The sequence below is a fragment of the Phaethon aethereus genome, assembly GCF_964289735.1.
Source record: "Phaethon aethereus genome assembly, chromosome: 3".
NCBI classification, from domain to species: Eukaryota; Metazoa; Chordata; class Aves; order Phaethontiformes; family Phaethontidae; genus Phaethon; species Phaethon aethereus.
Genome location: NC_138576.1, coordinates 27,990,287 through 28,013,251, shown reverse-complemented (window position 1 = coordinate 28,013,251; position 22,965 = coordinate 27,990,287). Strand labels below are relative to the sequence as shown.

Below are 22,965 nucleotides of genomic sequence, written 5' to 3'. Positions count from 1 at the left end.
CAAAATTAAATATTTCAGTCTTTTCCATCCTGATCTGGAAAGTGACTCATAGACACTTTCACCCCTTTTTTTTTCCATGTATCTTGGAACAGAAAAAGAAGAAGGATTGGACTCAGGGGACTATAAGCTGAGACACTGAAAATGCTGCTGTAGTAGTAGGGGAGCAGTGATGGACCATTTGACAGAGAAAAGAGTGACTTGGGCAATGATTTGGAGAGTGCCCCCAAACCTGCTCTGAAGAACAAAAAATGGAGGTCCTGATAATGCACACATTTAACTTGGAGGTTACAGCCTGAGGGACTGAGCTATTCCACGAAGTAGGAGTATAATTATCATTTGTAGTTAGGTTTTTCATAAAGAAACTAGCAAAAGAAATATTTACCCCACTGCCTGTTGCCTCCAACTGACAGACTCCTGCTCAGCCTTTTCCATTCATACAGCTCATCCATGAAGGTTTTAGTCCTGCAGATGTAGAGTACATTCGACACATAGTATAATGCTATTCTGACTAATAATGCTGCTGGTAGATTTTCTGCCGCTGTTTCTGTGGGCTCTCTGACAGGCACCATCAGCTCTCTGACTGCAGGTTTACACCCTCTGGGGTCCTGGCACCTAATAACCACATTGTGACTAATTTGTCCTCGACCCAATGCAATATCTGAGTGCCCTGCAATGCTAGAGAGTCCTTGCCGAAGGTTATTATCCTAAGGAAATATACAGATGCAAAACCAAACAAGCAATCACAAGAAGAGTTTATTCACAGCAGGTTTCTCTGACCCAGTTACAAATACCATTAATATCAGTGAATAAGCACACAGGACAATAAGAGAGACATCGCACATTATGGGACAATACAAGGAATCCAAACGGGAGACCACAGAAGTCATCACGCTGGCTCACTTCCTCTGGGAAGTGCTTTTGTGAATGATGTGAGAGAAGCAAATTCAGCTTCTGATCTGGGGAAGAGGTTTGGTTCTACAGAGCTCATCTTCACTGCATGTTCCAATACTTTTTTTCAAACAACAACCATATCTTTTGAAACTGTCCCACTTCACATAAAATATTTAAAAACTCAATAGAACATGAGCTGAAAGCCAATTCCTTTGGGGATTGTTGTAACCATTACGTTATCATGTATTTTTCATTTACTCTATCTGTTCTTAAAAGTATTCAGCCATTCTATGCAAAGCTCGGATAATTTTCTGCTCCAAATATTTAGAATACTGCCTTGTGACTTCTGACACTTGGGTTCAAATCTCTGCAACAAATCAGACAGAGGCATTCAGGTAGCTCACACTGCAGGTGAATGTTCTAGCAACGGGCTATTGAGGGTGAAGTCAAGCAGCATCTGCTGCTGCCTGGCTTCCCACACAGACCAAACGTGAGGCTGGGTCTTAATGTCAAGACAGAAAGAGAGACGCTCACTTTAACAACTCTACTGCAGCTGAGGCTCAGAACAGATTATGGTTGGTTTTGTTCAGATAATGTCAATATAAGGAGAAGGGAAGTTTCCATGGAGATGTAGATACCTCTGATCCCCAGTGACAGAGAACCTGTCTTATGTAATAAAGTTGCTAGCAACAGCAGTTATGTACCTAAATACCCTTGGCTGCGTTGATGAACAGGCATGGGCTAGGCTAATGGCAAGTGACTGTGTCTCTACTGCTGCACTTTTGCATGGCACCTAGTCTGGACTAAGCCAGCTAGACTGTGAAGATAACGTGGGCCTGGAATCACTCCCAAAAGGCGGTTTTGTTCAGCTAGCACGGAGGTAAGACAGGTTAGTTGTATAGACACATGCTGCCCCATGACAGTTGAAGTTAGGTCCAGAAAATAGTCCCTGGCCCATTTTATTTGCAAGGACTGAGGGAGCTTTGGCACATCAAGGCCCTTGACATTTATCAGTCAACAAAGGTGTCATTACTAGCTTGATCTAATGACACTACGCTCTTCTTCCTTATCCACAACACCTGGCAGGTGCTCAACATTTAACAGCACGGTCTTGGAGGGATATAGAGAGAGATGGTAACTGATAGCCAAGACAGGAAAGACATGGACCTCTTGGAGCAGGTCCAGAGGAGGGCCACAAAAATGGGATGGAACACCTCTGCTCTGAGGACAGGCTCAGTGAGTTGGGGTTGTTCAGCCTGGAGAAGAGAAGGCTCCAGGGAGACCTTATTGCAGCCTTTCAGTGCTTAAAGGGGGCCTATAACAAGGATGAGGACAGACTTTTTAGCAGGGCCTGTTGCAATAGGACAAGGGGTAATGGTTTTAAACTAAAAGAGGGCAAATTTAGACTAGATATGAGGAAGAAATTTTTGACAATGAGGGTGGTAAAGTACTGGCACGGGTTGCCCAGAGAGGTGGTAGATGCCCCATCCCTGGAAACATTCAAGGTCAGGTTGGACGGGGCTCTGAGCAACCTGATCTAGTTGCAGATGTCCCTGCTCACTGCAGGGGTGTTGGACTAGATGACCTTTAAAGGTCCCTTCCAACATAAAGATTCTGTGTTTCTATGATTTGTTCAAGAAGATAATAGGCCTTTGGAGAAAAGAACATTTTCATCTGAATGACAACAGAGATTAGGATGAGTTTCAGGTCAGGCTTATAATACCTGGTCTTCCCCCACTTAAAACATACTTTACTTGGAAATAATGCATCAAGCGTTGGAATTGCAATAAACAGACAGAGACTGGTTTTCTGCTTTCATTTATGTGAGTATCTGTTTAACAATTCAAGGAGGCTTAGTCACATCGTAACCTACACTTTATTGTACCATTATTCCCCGCAAGTGAATCACTCTGACATGGAGGTACTATTCACTGAATAAATACAGAGTGCCTCCCTACAACACAACTTTCTTTGAGGCATGCTTTATTTCATTTGCTTCTTATTCTAATACAGTATTTGAGAATTACTTTAAGTAAGTACTACATTGTTTGAGGTGTCGTGCGAGATCATAGATCACAAAATCATAGAATTGTTTGGGTTGGAAGGGACCTTACAGATCATCTAGTTCCAACCCTCCTGCCATGGGCAGGGATACCTTCTGCTAGATCAGGTTGCTCAAAGCTTCATCCATCCTGGCCTTGAACACTTCCAGGGAGGGGGCAGATCAAGTCCTCAGAATTATGGAAAGCAAGGTTTGAACTTTTTTCCAGCTGCATGCTGGCTTTGTTTAATAGGATCCCACAAGAGCATAGTTTCTGCTGGATTCAGACTTCTTGAGTTGGATCAGACTCTGACTTTGTTAATAGTCCAGAAATTTCATTTATTACCTCATTGAAGAGACAGCGTGACTGTTGCTGAAAACAATATTGGCCATTGTCAAGGATTTCAGAAGTTGACTGACTCCTGCAATCATTTTCTCTTTGAAATCTCACTGACTTCATTCAGTTACCACAGCAATATTATGATCAACTATGAGTATGCAACCATTCAGCAATTCAAAATAAAGTTGTGTACACCATAAAGAATTACCTGAAATATTGCAGACATCTTCAAAAACATTCCAGACATTATCACATCCATTTGCAGCATTTATACATTGCTCCCTCAAGTGCAGACAGTCAGTAGTCTGGGCAGTAGATATACTTGTGAAGTACATGAAAATCACTGTAAAAACAGAATATAATGACTACTTTTTACAATAGATATTGTACTGAGCTTTTTTCATTTACACTTAGATTATAACAATATAATTTACTGTAGTTTATCTATAGATTAAAATTTTCTACCAAGGTAATTTTTAACAGAATAGAACTTTTCCTTAGTTTTGCAACTCAAAAATTAAATTTAAATCTTAAATTTTCAAAGTTACAGTGTGGTGTATTTTGGATTGTTTTTACCCCAGCATTAGAACATCAACCATAGCTATATATGACATCAGTCTACAGATATATAGAAATGATTGCAGTTCTGAGATCCTTGATAAATTATAGAAAGGAAGACAGTATAAATGTCAGAGAAATAGCATTCTATTTGTACTGCCGTTTGATCAAGCTAGAGATTACACAGGAATTACTATCAATCGACTATGTGAAAGAGATTTGACAGCTACACAACTGTTAGATAATAAATAAGATTTTTTTCCATAATATAGTACTCTTCACTCTGTTTTTACTTCACTCTGTTTTTACTTCACAGATGCATAAGTTCTAAAAAGCAACCCCCACATGTATGTCTTTGTCTGCTTCCCTGAGTGCACTGAACCTAAAGGCCATGTTAATTGCATTAAAAAATTCTGAAGCTGAAGACTGATACTGAGGTTTCAAGGTAAAGAATTTTAAATCAGCATCACCTCTGGCTTATCAGTAGAAAATTAAATTCCCTTGCTAAGAAAAGACAAATCAGCTGGGGTTTAGCTCTTTCATCACATTCCCATGGTAACACAACCTCTAATTTGTAACCATGTGTCTTAATTTTCTATAAAATTAAGTTTCAGACACTGATTTCAGGCCTTATCAAACTAGCTGCTGAGCACCTGATGGGAGTGTTTTCCTTAGGTATTGAAGGACACAGTATCTCCCAGACCAGGTCTCCTTTTTTTCCTTATGTTCAGGTAAGTTCATATGGAATTTGAGGAATTTCCAGCAATACTCAAGTACTTAAACATCATCTGCAAGAGGGATGAAATATTCCCTCAGGACTTGTCCAGACCCTATCCAGAGAAATTAGATATTTCAAATGATACATTTGAGAAATAAGAAATGAAATCTTAAATCTCTCTCTTAATAATCTTAAAGAGCGATAGAAACAGCTCCTGACCCTTGACATTGAGGAATATGCGGCTGGCCCATCCAAAGGGACGATTTTGTCTCATTATGACAACATTTTAGTCCTGGGATCATCTCCAAAAGTTTTTTCTAATTGTGAAATTACTCACTATCTATTCAGATGATAGAGGGAAAAAAGGTTGCCATACACATTACAGGTTAAAATGACTGTATATATAAGACAATGCAAAATTACAAACCCAGGAACTTTTTAAGAAAGGGTATTTTACTGCATGACTATTTACCTATTTTGCAGGTACTAGCATGACAGAGGATTTACACATCTGATTAGTATCTGCAGCACAAAGACTCTCCCTCCGGTTAAGACAGCTTTTCAGAACCAGTGGCTGAAAATTAATAGTCAAAGTAGGACCGGTTAAAGAGCCTATTAGCAGCTCCGGCTCCTTTGTAAGGATTATTTCAGAGCGTGTTTATTTTGAACCCACCTGGAAACTGTGCCCACAAAAAAGGAGATTCTTTTGCAAGATAAAGGGCTGAGTGACATAATCTATGATTGAAGCTAATTCGGTCTAAGAAAGGGATTCTCCAAATCTAATGACATATTATGGATGGGTCTTTTGTTTCTTCAGCAGTACACAGGGGGCATACTGTGGCAAGCCTACATGAAAAAAAACCTGGCCTATATGATTTTAGAATCCAGTGCACTGTAGCTTATACAATTGCTTAAATTGGCAGTTAATCCTTTAGTCATTCACTTTAGCTATTTACTCTGGTGTTTGGAGTACTCAGCGACCGTTTTCTACTCAGAAGAGTTCAGGGCATCTAAGAGTTAGTTTGTAGCTAAAACTTTTAGAGGCATCCATTTTGATATGATATAAATTTAGATTTCTACAGGTGTCTGTATTTTTGTATGTGTCTATTGATTGACTGGGTGGTGTAAAATTCAATGTTCTGAAGAATTTGGTGTCTAAAGTGAAAAGAGGGGGGGAAAGGACAATTTAGCACCTTCATTTTGCAAATTGGGAACTGAGGAATGGAGGAATTATAGCATCTCTCACAATATTGCAGAATTATTATCTAGCAGATAATAATGCATACTGGGAAACCAAGCTGTGGTTTCTATCCAACTGCAAGGGCAGCAAGATAGCTAGCTCCAAAGGAGAAAGGCAAACTATAGTTGAATATAGTTGAAAAGTGATAAAGGACAACTTTATTCTAACAAAACCTGGGGCAGAACTGCCTACAAAATGTTTTTAACAGTGGAATATAAGTTTAGAGTAGTGCGATGTTAGAGAGAAGCAGCATGTATACAATACATAGAGAGGGCAAAAGGAGAATAAAAGAAACGGAAATATACTTGTCTCAATGTATTCTCTTCTACCAATTCGTTCTGTGCCAGCTTTGTTGATTTTCCCTCTTTCTCCATGCAGACCCGAAGAGAAATGTCAATAGCCCCCTGCGTAGCACTGACAGCACTCAACGCTTTCCACCTGGCAAACAAGTGGCTCTTTATTCAGACAAGGCATCCCATTTGTGGGTCTCCTCGCCGGTTCAACTTCTAATCAGTCCTGGCGCTGCCACCCTGCCTTACCTCCCGCCTCAGACACGCTACCCGGAGCCGGGCTGAAGAAGCCTGCGCCGAGCCGCCGGGCCCGGACGTCGCAGGCTGGTGCGAACCCCCGCCAGGTTCCTGCTCGCCCCCGCCGTGAGGCTCCCCCGGAGAAGGAGGAAGGGGAGGGACCTGTAAGGGGAACGCGTGGAGAGGAGAGGCCAGGCGGCGCGGGGAGAAGCCAGGGTCCTGGCGAGGCTGGGGGCTGCCTCCCTCCCCGCCTCCCGCGGCACTTACCGAGGCAGAGGAGCGCGGCCATGGCCGGCCGCTGGCGGCTACAGCTCCGCGCCGAGCGGGTGGCGCCGGGCGGCGGCTGCGGCTGCGGCACCGCCCCTTCAGCACCCTCCGCGGGGACAGCGCCCCGCCCGCCCGGCCCCCACCCGCGGCGGCCCCCACCCGCGGCGGCCCGTGGGTATGGGCGAAGGGCGGGAGGGGGCAGGTCTGTCGCCCTCCGGTGTCCACCGTGTACCTTCCCCTGCCCACCTCTTTCGGCCAGGAGCAGCCGATGACGCTTCCCCCCTCGCCCCCCACGCCCGCGGCCATCCTTTGCTGCCCAGTTACACCCTCTTTTTGCCCTAATCGCTCAGGTGGACTGCATCTAGATGAGACACGGTTCTTGGGCGTTTTTCATGCAACCCGGCACTCCGTCTGCATTCACTTGATTTCCAGAGAAACTAACAGAAGAAGTCTTTGGCTGCTGCCTATAACCTCCCCGGAAATTGCCTGTTGCTATGTCTGATCATCCTCCGTAAGCATTTCGATACATTTTGCTCTGGACTATGGGTCTAACTTCAGGAGTTTCCCTAAAATACATCAAAAAACAGTTTGCTGTACAAAAGTCAGCAGCTGACTTAGGTACTTAATAAAAAAGAAATAATACACTATAAATCATACAAGCATACACCTGCTGGCTTCACTGGATGCCCTTTGCTTTTGCACTGGAAGCAGGAGGAAACAACAGATCCCTATTGATTCCTCCATGCTAGTTGTGAGTCTTGTTTTCACAAGTTGCTTATCCCATACAGAACATTTTTAATTGGATTTGGTCCTTGAATGCTTAAAACAAAAAGGCATCATAAAACTTCCAGCATAGCTAGCAGAGATAGCGATACAGTAGGTGAAATCAGATCCTTATTGGTGAAGCAAAACCTAAGCCAACTGCAAATTTTGCTTATGTTTTGTTTAGCTCAGGAAAATTCAACCTTGTATATAATTTCTTTTTTTTTTTGAACTCAGATTTTAACTTAGTTTATTTACTAAATTCTTTATTTAAAATTTTAATGCCAGCATTGCTAAATACTTGGCAGTTTGGTGGGGGTTTTTTGGGGGGAAGTGTATTGAATAAAATAAACTATTATTTTATCCAATATATCCAACAGCCAGAAAAAAACTTTTTGTCAGGTAAAAGGAATAGCCTGAGAAATGAATGAGGGCTGAGTTAAGCTAGTGTTTAATGTACTCTCCTTCCTATAATGCACTCTCCAAGTTAATGACATGCATCAGTTTTTCTAGTATCAAACAATAAGATAGGGCCCTCTATGCAGTCCAAAAGAAAAGTAAAAAAAAAAAAACCAAACCTTTTTTGAGCTGGAGAGGGGGTGAAATTATCTTGCAGTCACTGTGACTGCTGGGTACAAGCTTATTGCTGCAGTGACAACAGGAAAGGAGAAGGACGAGAGGGCAGTCAGGATATCAGACCTCCAAGATGGTGAAATATGTTGAGAAGCGAAATACCAGAATGATGGTGGCACAACAGTTTATGTATGCAGCAACAAATATGTTATGACTTAAACTCTATGTCTAATGATGCTATGACCAAGCAGAAACAATGGCATGAGAACCTCATTTCTATGCTCCTGAGTTGCTAGTGGAAATATTAGAATACCAAAGCAGCTAGAGGTAACAAAACCTGATTAAAGCTCAGTTTTAATTTACCAGCTTTCAGATAATTTTCAATATTTATAGACTGGATGAGAAATGCCCATTCTTCACCAGACTTTTTTGACAGATAAGAAGCACATTAAGATTCTTTAAGATGTTTCAATTTGTCACATGCAAAAGGCATTAGATTCTATATTGCTCTTAAAATCTTACCCTGTCTTCTAACAGCCATATCTATCTCCATTAATAGCCACTGCTCACTATTGGGTTTATCGCTACTGAAAACTCCCAGTGATTATTTTCATTCAAAAATAAATCCATCTGGATAATATTTTGAATGTGTCCAAGTATTTGGCTCGTTCTGGAGTAAAAGGTCCTAGAACTGACAAAAACCCCTCACGAATTTACACAGGTAGACAACAGATTTTTAAATGCTTATGGAGTTTCTGTGATGAAATGGTGCCTCTGAAAACATACCTGAGCTAAAGAAGAGAATGGCTAGATATTTCTCAAATTTTGTAAAACTAAAGAAATAAATACATATGAATATTTTCATCAAAAATATTTATTTTAAAAACCCAGAAATTTTTGAATGAAAAATCTTTTCATCAAAATAACCAAAACTTTAGCTTGATAACCATATTTAAGGAATCTTTAGCTTGATAAACATATTCTCTGGCAAGAATTAGTTAATAGTTTCTACCTATACTTAGAACTTCAAAACTTAGATAAACTCTGATTATATCACTTGTGTCTCAAAGATATGCTATCTACTCAAAAAAAAATCTGGCCAGAGAAAAACTCAGAATAATTTGTCAATGAATGTCTCATCTTTTATTTATATTCTCCACACAAAAAGTACTGTTAAGTTTAAGTTACGGATAAAAGAAGTTCCTAGGAATGTTGGAATATTTTAATTGTGGGGATCTAAGTGAAAATAAGAAAAGAGAACAAAAGATAAATTTTTCTCTTATAAGAGAAAACATTTAAGCCAGAACTTCCACTTCTAACATTTCATAAGAGACCTGCAGGAGCCAAAAACTGCCACTGACCCTCAGTGGTGTTCTTACCTCAGATTAACTAACACAATTTATCCCACTGGCATAGAGGTAGCAGCAAAAGAAGATAATTTGTGTTAGCAGGTGGTATTCAGCCCCACTTTAGAAAGATGCTACTTATATTTTTTCCATGAGCATCACTAACATTGCTATTTTAGTTCTTGGCTCTCCCAAGTCAGAAATACTGTACCCTTTCCCTCCCTGCTCATCTCACAGGGATCTGGGCACCACACCTGACAAGGCATGAGAATTTTGCTGGTCTTCCACAGTCACTCGTCACCTTTTATGTTTGAAAAGTATACATACTCCCCTTTTATACTGACAAGAATTTCTCAAATAAACATTTACTTTCTACATTCTTGCCTTCTCTTCGAAGAAACGCTAAATATACATTTTCTGAAATGAAATTATATGTTTGCAAAATTTTGATGTAATTGACATTTTTCAGCAGTGGGTTAAGGCAACATTTTATGGCACAATTAAATGATTACCGATAGTTATTTTGCAGCTGGATTACTATACTAGTTTTTAACTTTTTGACTTTTTATTTACTTATATTAAAAAAAGAGAAAAAAATAAAAGACTTTTCAAATACTATTCTCCCATTTCTGTAATGTTTTAATTCAGCACCTGTTTGTCCAATCATTTTAAATTATATAGAAAAATTATAACTTGTTCCACACAGTTTAAGAATACTACTTTTTTCTGTGGTTGAAGAGTGCAAATAACCTTATAATGGCAAAGAAATTACGACAGCTATGAAATCAAATCCTGCTGTACTCCTTATAATTATTTGGGTTTTCTTTTCTTAGAAGAGATGAAGTAAAATAATTTCTTCAAATAACAATGACATAATAGCTATACTAAAAAATTAAGCTTACATACAGGAATATGGGAATTCCTATGATTTTATTTGATGTTTAAATATTCTTTTCATGTAGGTATTTCTCATTATTTTTTAATAGAAAAAGACTATTCTTCTTCTTTTTTAATAGAAAAAGAAAACTTTAATATACAAACAAATGGAAAATTTTGTCTCTCACTTTACACCAGTCTAAACTAGGAGTAATTGCAACAGTGTCAAGTAAAACAGCTGTTGGGGAAGGTTAAAGCATAAAGTGATTAAGCACTTCATAAAACTATAGCTGTCATGGTAGGCAGTACATCACATGTCATTCAGTCAAAGTAAAACCTAGAAAAAATATTTACATAAGTTAATCAAATAACACCTTGCCTATGAATAATTTGCTTTTCAGAAACATTTGAATGTGTGAGAACGTCTCCTTTTTGTGTCAAATGCTTTTTACTGAGAAACAAGTCCTCCCTCCCATCTCACCCTTCCTTTTGAAAAATCTTGACTGAAATGCAAGAGGAGTGTCACAGGGAGAATGTAGCTGAGGTTCTTCTAGATTAGCCTCTTTCTAACCAATAGGCCATGTTTCCCTAGTAGACTATGTCTCCAGTGATGCATCACCTTTATTCTTTAAGAAGAAAAATTACAATGCATGGTAGGAAGCCCCAGGCCAGGGAGCTTATCCCATAAATGGAAAATGGATAAGTGAGCACTTGATCTACTGGTCCAATGAGATATCACCTCTATAATTTCCAGAAAGAAACATTTTATTTTAATTATTGAAAAGTCAATATTTTCTTGGCATATAAATCTGTTAATTGTTTGTATCATTAGTATTAAATAACAGCTGAGAGAGAAATTGTAAAAGCAAGCAAAATAACCAATATTTTCTATTTTAAAGATCCTCAGAGATCTTCTGGAGCAACATTTGCAGATATTATAGACTAAATTGAGCTACCAAAGTTAAAATGTCCTATCCTTCAGGGGTGCTGACACTTGTTATTCCTATTGGCCTGAGTAGGAATTTTGAGCCTATAGCACCTTTGAGCATGACATAAGTTTTATTTAAATAGTTATTTTTTAGGCACTCAAGTCTGAAGGAAAAAATTACTGGCTATTTAGTGTAATCTTACGAAAACACGTGTGACTTGCAGCAGTTTGTGTTCCCATCTTAGAAGCATGTCTGTGCTTAGAAAAGTAGCCTGGAATCTCCCCAAGTCAATCTGAAGTGAAAGTTCCAAAATGAATGCAGAATTTACTACAAGTGAATTAGCAGAAAAAGAAGTGCAAAGTAATTTGAGAATATCACTAGTGCATAAGTAAGCATACCTTGTAAATAAGTCACTCACTTATAGAAACAGGATATAAATAAATTATGTTTGACAGTCTTTCAAATACTTACAGTGCTTTATATGATACATTTTAGAACATTCCACAGCATCTAAAATATATAAAAATAAATATCTACAATATTTACAAAGTATGATACAATCCAATCTTTAAAAAGACTTCTAAAGACATGTTCTTTAGCTCATGCTGAGGTAAGTAGGTTTCTGTAAGACTGAGAAGAAATAGGAGAGGCAGTCGTTTTGAAGGAATCCCTTTGTCCAGTTGTTGTAGTCTGTAACACAGCTAAAAGCACGTGCCATTCTCTGGTGGTCTTACATGCATTGAACCAAAGTCATCCTTGCTGTAACTCCATTGAGGTAAGTTTAGTTATGCTAGGGACGAATTTGTCCCACTCTACGTTCTCTGTGTTGCCAGTGTCTTCTGCAGAAACCCTCACAGCTTCATCTAAACTTGAAGTCACGTTCATCCCTGGTATGCGGAGATGCAGTTCCACTGATTTCAATGGGCTGAGTGTAGCTGGGATACCTGTAAGATAAAATAAAGATTTTAAGATGATTTTACTGTTTGTATCAGGTAGCTGACTGGCTCACCCTGTGATTGTCACTCTCTGAACGCTGTGTAGAGAATTATTAACAAAATGGTCTATTAACAAAAACACTATTAACAAAATGGTCTGCCAGAAAATGTTCCAAATTACACTTGCAAATTTTAAGTGAAGACTTCTTGACTGAAGTCTAAGGGGATTTCTGATGCATAAACCTTGATTTTCTTGCTCTTGAACATCTTTAATGTGTTCTACTACTTATTTAATATGCATTACTTTGTAAATTGCCCTGTGATACCTTATCCAGATGTGAGCGTGACCAGCAAAACACTACGGCTTCCTGTGTACAAGTCAATAATAGAATCATAGAACGGTTTGAGTTGGAAGAGATCTTTAAAGATCATCTAGTGCAAGACCCCTGCCATGAGCACAGGACAGGCAGGGAGAAGAGTGTAATAACAAATAATCGATATAGAGTAAAACATCGTCTTACAGCCACACTGTCATCTGGATTTCATGGCTGTAACCTTGCTTGTGCTCTGCATATGGGAATGGCAACACTACTGGAAAAGAACAAGCTGAATGCCAGAAAAAAAACATTGCCTCTATAGTGAGTGAAAATACCAAATGTCTTTAGAGGTAATTTAACAAATTCTTTTTAGATATATATTTTAGGAACAGATCAGCTGTTCTTGGAGATACCAATTTCTCTGTTATCAATATATAGCTTATATAGTCCTAGCCTATAGTGTCTGAGATAACTTCTAGACAACCAATGTGCACATCCCTAGGAAAGGAGGGATGAATCCTATACTTTCAGTCCCTTGCAAAGTCCTGCTGGGATATAACATATAATGTAATGAGAAATATCAAGTAATAAATTATATGCCATTTTCCAGCTATTCACAAAGCTAGGGAGTTGCACAATCATTTCAGTGTTTACTCAGAATTGGGAAAGCTTCAACAACTTCTGCCTTTCATTTCAGAGTGTGTTAATTTGTTTATCAACCTGTATTGGAGTAAAATCAAAAGTAGTTTCCCAGCTGTTCCTGAATACACAAAATAACCCACTCAACAGGAAAAAGAACAGAAAACATGAGAAAAGAAATTAATGTGAATTTCTTATTTGATCAGTCCAACTCAAACCAGAATGCATGGTAAGCAGATCATTTGAAAGGGTCAAGGACATTCAGTTCAATCTGTACACCCAATTTTGGTTATAATATTTGTTATAATATAGACCACAACTTCAGAGAATTAGCTTGGAGTAGAATATAGCTGTTCATAAACACATTGCAACTCCAGGGAAAATTATTTTCACACTTTCAGGTATCTGTTCTTTATTTACTTAGGAGTCTAAAGGAAGTAGGGATCCGAAGAAAACATTTATATAAAATATGATTACCTAACCCTCTCCCCAATTGCAGCTCAACTTTTGAATAAATGAGATGAAATTTTGTTTCATCAATATGTAACCAAAGTTGTAGCATATTCTATAAAATATTTCTTTTAAGCTACTTTTCTTATAGTCAGTTCCTAATTGTAAACACCTTCCTCTCATTGCATTGTTCTCAGATTCAAATATTGTTGCATGCACAATTAAGTTTTACTTCCCCAGCATCAAAAGACTGAAGGACAAATATACTACCAGTGGGTAATAGGTATAGTACCATTTGCTGGAATTGTGTTTATGTTGGTCAATACAACGTGTTCTGAAAGTTTTGAAACGTTATCAAAATTGCTGATCTGGGTGGTCAAGGATTTCCGACTCTCTGTACTGGCACGACCTCTGGTGAGACGTTCATCATGGTGACTGCGAATGCCAAAGATGCAACAAGAAAATGCTGCTTTAAATTCTTCTCTAAATTTCCCTGTCAAACACAAAAGAGACTCATGAAAAAACTTGTAATATAAACTGCGTTTCAACAAACTTTATGTATTAGAAAAAAGCAGCTATCTAAAGCAAAATTAACCCAAAATACCCAGATGTTCTTCTAATGCAGAAGTGGGAAATCACAGTTTCAACACCTTGGAGAAAGACAGAAAAAATATAACCTTTGTAAGAAGATATGTGAGGTATGGTATGAAACCTAAATTATTCTTGGCTAGACAGAATGGGCAAACTAGAATGATTTATTAAAACATGTCATGAATAGTCTGTTGATTAATAACATATCTAACAAAACCAAGTAATTGAGCGATGGTAGGCTTAAATGACTGAATCATTACTTGACATGTGAAATGAGAGGGCATGGTTAATTTGTATTTCATCTTGAATACATTTTAAAAGAAGATTCAAAGTGTTTGACAGCCCATTAGTCTGCTTTTGGGGCTCAGAGCAAATTGTTCAAATCATCCTCATGCTACACACCACAAAAAAACTACAGTGGGGAAACATGTAGTGAGGATCAATATATTTTTGCCTCCCTGTATTTAGCTGTAATATCACCAGTTTAGGTCCTGATTCTGCTGTCTCTAGCCAAATACGACAAACTAAGACAAATCTATACTAGTAAGTAAACAGCATCCTGGCTGGTTCTTTGGCCTTGAACTTAGTTGGCACAGTCTGATCATGCAAGTACTCACAGTCTCCAAAACCCAATACCTGCATATAAAATGCCAACTGGGGACAGCCCCTGGCCTGTGCTACCTCCCAGACGGTATCTGGGGAGTGTTTAGGGGAACGGTAATTGTTTCATACCAAAGTCATGCCAGGGACTTCTCTACCAAATTAATGACATGGACAGTCAAATTCAAACACTTGGACTCAGGCCCTGGCACTGTTTATTTTAATTATAGGTAGATAGCCTGAAGGTAATGGGATACCTCAGGCAACTTGTTCCAAGAAGAGGATCTAGCTCCCACCTGGAACTGGGCTGATGTTACAGAGTCATTAATCTTATTTGCTATGGCTCATTACATTCAAACTATACATTAAACTTGAATTCTAGGTAACTGTAACTTACCACTGAGGAAGTTATAAATAATAGGATTGGCTGCACTGTTTGCATATACAAGCCAGTGTGAGAATGTGAACCAGGCATATACAGTTTCTCTGTCATCGGCATGATTAAACATCCCAAAAACCCTACAGAAAAAGAAATGCAAACCTGAAAGATGGCAAAATTAGAAATCATATAAAAGTATTTGGCAACTTCTAGCCTAATTTTATCTCTCATGACCTATTTGCAGTATCACAAAAAAGCTGATTCAACAGTGCTTGCTTTCTTGAGAGAATAGAGTCCTCTCCCCATCCCTCAGCCTCCTGTCTCAGTGGTTTAGCACAACGGAGACCATCGGTACTTTACTTTGCAATGGTGCAGATGCGTGGCTTTTGTGCTAAGTAACCAAAGACATCTGGTGTAAGATAAGTCAAGAAAAGATGGGAAAAGTTGCTTTTGACCTATTAATGTCATTGAGATTCCCAGCTCTAGGTCTAGTCTCCAACAAAGAGGGGCTCTGGAATTGAAAAGGCACTGAATTGGCACAAAACCTGAGGCTGCAGTAGCAACTTCTGTCCTTCAGAGAAACACGCTTTGTCCAGATTCCTTACACGTAACTTTTGCTAACACTTGCATTTAAGTGAAAATCTAACTATGGGCCTACTCTGCTATTGCAGTCGAGGCAGCCTCTGTAGTTCCTCTGTGGTTCAGATCATAGGTGGCCTGAAACTGTCTTCTGGAAATACTTCTTTCTCTGCACTTTGACTACCAAGGGACCTGAAAAGTACTTAAATTAGGCCTCAGGAAAGTGCCAGAATTGAGTGGGATGTATTTAAGTTTTCATATCCAACTTGAAACTATTCCTTAAAAAGTAAAATGTTCCTCAAGCATCAATAAAAGGCTTGTCAATTTTTAGGATATTCAAGTCTTCTGCTGTATGCATTATTTATTGGTATTCCAGAGGTCTCACGAGATATCAAAGCCTTAACCTGTCAGGTACTGTACAAAAACTAGAGTGTAAACCATTATGTCTCCAATGAAGAGAAAAGGGTAAATAAGTAAAACAAAGATTCATATGCAAGCTGAAGGGTTAGCCTAAGGTCTCAAGATTGTAAATGATGGGACTTGGGTTTGAACCCAGCATTTCACAGTCCTTAGGGCCAAGCCACAACACGACACTCTCCTGATAACCTTCAGCTGCTGCTTTAGGTAAATGCATTTCCATGGGTGCATTTACAGCAAGCAAGCTGTAATCCCATATAAATGATAGGTTTTAATGAGGAGATAGGCTAGATCATTTTCATGAGGAAGAGCTTGCTAATAAGGGTTCCACAATATGGCCTTTAGTTTAAATACTACAGATAATTCTTTTTTTTCTTACAAGTGTATGATTATTTTCAATTTCTTTATCAGGAAATAAGTTAGCTTCTCCTTCCAAAGTATCTGCCAGAATAAGAGGAATTTAGTAACAGAGGATTCGTTTTGGATGGAAAGCTTTACCAATTGTTTATATTTTGGGACAAACTTTACCTTTTCAAGACATTGAGGATGCTAATTGGTAGATAGCAAAGTGCAAAAACCAGGAGGACGACCATTAGCATACGTGCTGTTTTCCTTCTTGCACGAATCTGTTTTATTTCAGCTGCCACAGCACTAATCTTTGACTTCGTTGATTGTCCCAGCCCTCGGGGCTGTGCCGAGGACTGCAGAGGCTTCCATTTTTTCTGAACAACAGAAGAAGTTCCTGGGATCTAAAAATGACAAAATAAGAGGCACTTTGAAAAACTAGCACTGTGGGTAGCTGTAACAAGGAAAATAGACGTGTTGACGTACATAACGTAATCTTGCAGGGAGAAGTATTCTTTTTTATTAAATTAATCGATGTAGCTGGAAGGAACAAACCAGATTTCAGACACACCTGAAGGTCTGCATAGACCAGTGTTTTATCCAAGTATATCAACTGATGTATTAAAATTATCTTTACTTCCCAAATACCTTGCTTTGCTTGTCTCTTCAGACTATCACATTTACCAACCCTACTACTGCAATTACGTTGCTGTAAAGTTCTACATTAAAAGTTTTCTGGTATGACAGAGTAGTTCATCCCATTAATATGCCGCTAATTTAAGACACTAAACAGCTTTTCAGCTGGAAAACAAGGATTTAAAGTGTACACAGTTTTAAGTACCATAAAACTTCCAAATATGCAATCTAGATGATCAGGAAGCAGCTAAAAAAATCACAGCTGAAGTGTGGATCTCCCTGCAAGCCTCTTCAAAACTGAATGTATGTACAGTGATTAATAGAAGGGAATCATGGAAGAGTGCCAGGATGTCAGAAGAATTAGATTAGCCAAAATACCTTGCAAAAGGTAGATGCAACACCTTGCTATTAAAAAAAAAATCTCAGTTTTTGTTTTCTGTGCCCTCACATAAACCAAGAAAAATAAAATAATTTTGCTTCAGTTCTTCAAAAGTGCTGGTCTGCATCCAAAGGTGAAAGACTACAGATGGAAGACTTTCTCAGAGAGCTCTGTTACAATGACATTAATAATGTTTTCAGTGTTATACATTTAAAAAACTTTTGGGTAGAAATATGGTTTTATTCATGCATAGTGTGATTGTTTGCAGGGTGACTAGTCTCATGAGTGTAAAATAATTCATATTTAAAAGTAATTGCAAAATTCAAATTATCTATTGTAACATTTTAAAAATTAGGGCTTATCCACATGAACTGACAAGAAAAGAATGAAATTCTGGGTATTTATTTCAGAAAAAAGTAATCTATAAAGGGAATACTTGGTCTAAAATAAAAGCATGAACATTCATAATTGTTCCAGAAAAGCTATAATGTTGAGTTTTGGTGGGGGGTTTTTTTGTGAATAGCTTCCTTGCACAGACAAGCCCTTAATTTAGAGTTTATGTGCATCATCAAAACTGATTTACAACTATTGGGACATTTTGGCAAAGCTGTGTTCTAATGAACAGGAAATCAATGAAGCAGAACAGGAGATGCATTATAACATTTATTTCTTTACTAATGTCTCTATGGACATAAAGCAAAAATAACAAAACCCCTTGCACTTACTTCTACTGTGGGTTCCCACTCATTCAGCTGAAATCAGCAGTATCATTTTCATACTTGGACATGTCTGTCCTATTGCAAGGGATTTACCCTACTTAGCTGTGGGGTGTAGTACTGCGACACTCCTTTGGCATGCACTACTGAGATAATACACTCTCTAAGGTTCTGATTCTGGCTTATCAGGAGTGCTTTTATATTCTGTTCTTCTAACTTTGAAACCGAAGCTCTTCCTTCCTTTTCAGTCATACTGCGTGGCCATATTGTAGCAAGAACGAGAGACGGAAGCAGAGAAATTCAGCCAAATCTCTCCCTCCTGATTATGCCAAAGATTCACTTGAAGAAATCAGTGACCAGCTTCTACTGTAGCTAGATGCAATTTAGATGAAGATAAACATTATCTTGGCTCAAAACTGTGAATGGCTATTTCTACAATAATGTTAGAGATGACTGTGTACGTGGTTTGTACCTGTGCGTGCAGGTAGACGGGTCTTTTCTGGTATTTAAGCAGTCTTTTATAGCAAGAGGTGATCAAAGGTAGGACTGTATACAATGTACAGTCTCAGTGTACTATGTATTAAATTGCTAAATCTTCAGGAGTTTGCATTGAGAACCTTTGTAAAGACCCCTCAGTCTTTACCCGGCATAAACCTGGGCTTTGCTACTGTGACATCAATAGCCAATAATACAGCAAGAATTTTATCAGGAGAAAAAAAAAGCTATACATGCCCAGATGCATAGCTGAACCAGTACCATCTAAGGAGCATAACACTTCAGAAGTGTGTGTGTATACAGAGACATTTACAAATACGCATTTATGTAAACACACATACATGAATTACAAGTGATTGGATGAGAGGAAATGGCCTCCAGCTGAGCTGGGGAAGTTTGGATTGGATATTAGGAAAAACTTCTTCACTGAAAGGGTTCAGGGAATTGGTGGAGTCACCATACCTGGAGGTATTTAAAAAACATGTAGATGTGGCACTTAAGGACATAGTTTAGTGGTGGAGTTCGCAGCGTTAGCATTGCAGTTGGACTCAATGATCTTAAGGGTCTTTTCCAACATAAACAATTCTGTGATTCTATGATTATGTATGTACAAGTATACACATGCCAACATAATGCATAGATATGCTTTTCAGTAATGAAACCGTATAGAGATAATTGTGGAGAATTTGTGTAATTCCAATGATTCGCTAGAAGCCCACCAGCGGTGTCCAAACAGGTGCTAAAAGTTGCAGTTGTACGGACCTTTCCTCTATCCCCTCATATTATTATCAAGGGGTTTCTAACCAAAGTAAATCTCTCCAAATGTAATAACAAATTGCAAAGATTGGAAAGCTGACAAAATGAAAATGGGTAGGGTTCCTAGTTATTAATATGAGTGGGCTTTAGTGTCAATGCATTTGTACATCGGTAAATTGAAGCCTACGGTATGGAACTTGATAATACAAATTATGTACCAATGCTTTCATCATAAATCCATCCAGTCCTATTTATTTGTTCAGAAGTTACTTTTAATCTACTTAAAATCCCCAAGAGAACATAGCCTTCTAAGTCACTACTTCCTTGATAATAATTAAAATAAATTACCCCAAATCCCTGGCTTTTGTGGCATGACTGTTCTTGTCTTTACAAAGATGAATAATTAATTCAAAGATCTGCCTCAAAGACACTATTAGTAATTTTAAGAGCTATTGCACAAAGTATGGTAAGGATAGCTTGTAAACCTATCTGACCTTTAGTCATCTGAAAATTTGCATGCACAACACACACCATTTTAAAAAAGAACCATTAGAAAAAGTGTGAGGCATAGAAAGCATCTACTGTTTGCTGTGTTTTATCTATCACGTACATCAGGAAGCCTTATTGTACCTTGCAATAGGATCACTGTATTTAACTGAAGTTCTGGTAAACAGCATGATTTCTTAATTGAAAGTATTATCAAATAATACATTTAGAGCAGTGCATTCATTTGCTCTACATGACTGATTACGGCACACCTGTTGCACTTAGAAAGATGCCTCATGTCTGCAGCCAAGTCACGGTTAATAATAGATGTGCAGTGTTTTTAATTTCACTTAGTGCAGCCTCTTATACGTAGTGCTATGTATAATCTATGCACATACATTATATCATCTATATTAGCAAGAGACATCTGTAATTTCGCGTCATTGATAGCACTAAGCCTATAGCACTATTTGCCTTTTTGCCACTGGAAAAAAAAAAAGGATCATCCTAACCTTGTCAGCATGCAAGATGTATAGGGAGAAGAAATATTGTGAAGAAGAAGTCGGCCAGCTAATACAATTGGGGGGAAAAAAACCCAACAAACCCAGTTGGTTTCCAGTCATTCAACATCTGCTCTGAATCTGTACCAGCATTTTCAATCTACATACAGGTTAAGAACAATTTTTTTGCATTAACGTAATTAACAAAAAGTTTGAGAGACTAGGTAGATTGTAAAGAAAGTACAGAAGAGAAGGTTAAGAAGGCATATGGTGATAAGGTAGTTAAGTAAGTTAAAGATAAACAGCAAGATGAAGAGCAACTCTGCTTTAATTTAATCTGATTAGAAGTGACAATAATTGCTATTATGATGTATGGATGATAACAAAATGCCTTAAAGTGTATTTGGTTTTTCCTATATTTTAGTTATTTGCAAGAGATATGTTTTTTGTCAGTATAAGATTCGATTTTTACTTTTAACATAAGTATATTTAGAAATCTAAAGTCTACTTGTGATTTCTCTGATGGATCATTTTGAACCGCATAAAAAATGTTCCTGTTGTGGCAGATATTATGCCCTGGCCAGGACAGCCTCACATTTGGATGGTGTCAGATGTAATGGTGAGAGGGAAATGATTCATGGCCATATCCTGATGGAAATGTCAGCCATTATTACAGACATTTGACAGGGCAGGAGAGGGAATATCTTGCATCATGTCTTCAATGGGATGAGTTTATTGTCCTTTACAGAATGACAGGGCAGGGGGTGGCAGAAGACTACAGCTATAGATAAATCCCAGACAAAGCAGAAGACAGCAGAGAGAACCATAAACTGATGCATGACAGATTATTGTTCACACCCAGAAAATGATTCTCAGGCTGACACCACTTCAAATTGTTGGAGGGGGAAAAACGTTCCTGAAAAAATTCACATCATTATTGCCACTTCAGTTCAAATGTTCTTTGTGTGCTTGCTTGCTTGGGGTGTTTTGTTTAGTATTTCTGTTTCCTTTCTGGTATTTTTAATTTTAAAATTGAAAAAAAAGATGTTCACATTACAAATCATGCCAATTATTTGTCAGTAATTCACATCAAAAGTTACTGATAACAGCCAGCTTCACATCAGGCAATTCCAGTCTCGCAGTTCTGATAGTTGGATGTTCTAATCTAACTTTTGTTCAGATTGGACCTGCTATGAACCTGAGACTTTGAAGAATGAAAAATAAAAATAAAAAATTGTACAGACTGCTAACAAAATGAAAAGGTCAATCCTAACTCTTGGCTGTTACAGGAGATTTTAGCAGCATAAATAAGGTCATCTAAGGTATTTTGGTAAACATTTCAGATACAATGAGAGGGATCTTTCTCCTGCCTATAATCAATCTTTCTGTTGCCTTTTTCTCTCTTTCTCTCCATCTAAGCCCTTCATAGACATGAGCAAGAAGGGGTTTACATTCAGCCTGACTGCCTTCTTTCTTTAGTGCATCTCAGTGCCTACCCAAGGTGGCTGTAAGCCAGCAGTGCCTCTGAACCTGGAAACAGTGCTGGATGTAAAAATCCATGTGACAACATGGAGCATATAGAGAAGAAGATTGTACATAGGAATCCGCATATAGTCACAACAGCAAGCAAATAGAACTAGTGTTAAGTGACTTACCTGGCGACACCACAGCTTTCGAAATATTTGCAAATAGGCCAACACCATAAGACACAGTGGTGCCATGTATGTCACCAGAAAAAAGCATGTGTGATACATTTTGGGGTAAACCTCAGCTGGAAAGAGAATTAAAATAGGAAAAGTGCATTTAAATATACATACATTTCAAAATCACTTAAAGCCAAATTATCCATATAGATATGCACGTGTTTTTCAAATGTAATAGCCTATAAGGAAAGATGCATCCAATAATATTATGATCAGGATTGATTTTTTTAATCAATTCTATGTACATTCTGTTGCTATTATAAACGTGCTTTTATCTCAAGCATCACATATCACATTATTGCTTTCATATCACATTATTGCTTTAGGTATGAAGTCTTAAGATTTGCTCTTTATTAAATCAGTGAAAGATAGAAAATTTCATTATCTAACAATAGTTAACTAATTATCCAACCTACCTCATCTTTGACGTATTTAACAGATTGTGTAATTGTCTTTATTTTTAATTCTGCAAAGGTTGCTATGTATCCCTGAGTAAATTGCACAGTCTCTCACCTATAGAGAATGTAGACGAGAGCACACAGGATGCTGATTGGAGGAGGGAGAGATATGTCTTAAATCACTTTTTGGTGGCAGAATAAATGTGATTAAGACTCAATGATTTATTATTCTGATTACATTTGTAAAAAATAGACTTAATTAAATAAATTTAGAGTTAAGTGCTCTGAACTTAGGAAATTACCAAGATTATTTTTGACTCAGCTTTAACAATAATGAGTTTGCTACCACTGTGTTCTAGTTTCCTGTGTATCTCTTTCAAAAGACAACTTATGAATGTTACTTGCTTAGAGCCAAATATCTGTCTGTGCACTGTGTTTTAAGAGTGTTGTGTCATATACTTCATCATTAGATTATAGCAGAATGTGCAGTGGGTGCCTGGAAAACTTGCTTTCACTTTTGTAACATAAAATGTAGTTTGGTATTACCAAATGTTGATACTAATTAGAACTTAACAT

General features: G+C 38.0%; 2 protein-coding genes across 2 annotated transcripts in view; both read right to left on the bottom strand.

Moving 5' to 3' along the window:
* The window catches only part of GFRAL (GDNF family receptor alpha like), a gene marked incomplete at its 5' end in the record, with an annotated part of 29,142 nt that extends 22,538 nt beyond the window's left edge, over positions 1–6,604 (bottom strand). The window contains 2 exons of the mRNA XM_081997414.1: positions 3,481–3,615; positions 6,583–6,604. Of these exons, the coding sequence (XP_081853540.1) occupies positions 3,481–3,615; positions 6,583–6,604 (157 nt within the window). The remainder of the gene's footprint in view (positions 1–3,480; positions 3,616–6,582) is intronic.
* A 5,214-nt stretch (positions 6,605–11,818) lies between these two features.
* HCRTR2 (hypocretin receptor 2) overlaps positions 11,819–22,965 on the bottom strand; it is a gene marked incomplete at its 3' end in the record, with an annotated part of 36,646 nt that continues 25,499 nt past the window's right edge. Inside the window, exons 4-8 of the mRNA XM_081997413.1 lie at positions 21,944–22,059; positions 16,504–16,724; positions 14,998–15,119; positions 13,702–13,902; positions 11,819–12,012 (exon numbers count right to left, since the gene is read on the bottom strand). Of these exons, the coding sequence (XP_081853539.1) occupies positions 11,819–12,012; positions 13,702–13,902; positions 14,998–15,119; positions 16,504–16,724; positions 21,944–22,059 (854 nt within the window). The remainder of the gene's footprint in view (positions 12,013–13,701; positions 13,903–14,997; positions 15,120–16,503; positions 16,725–21,943; positions 22,060–22,965) is intronic.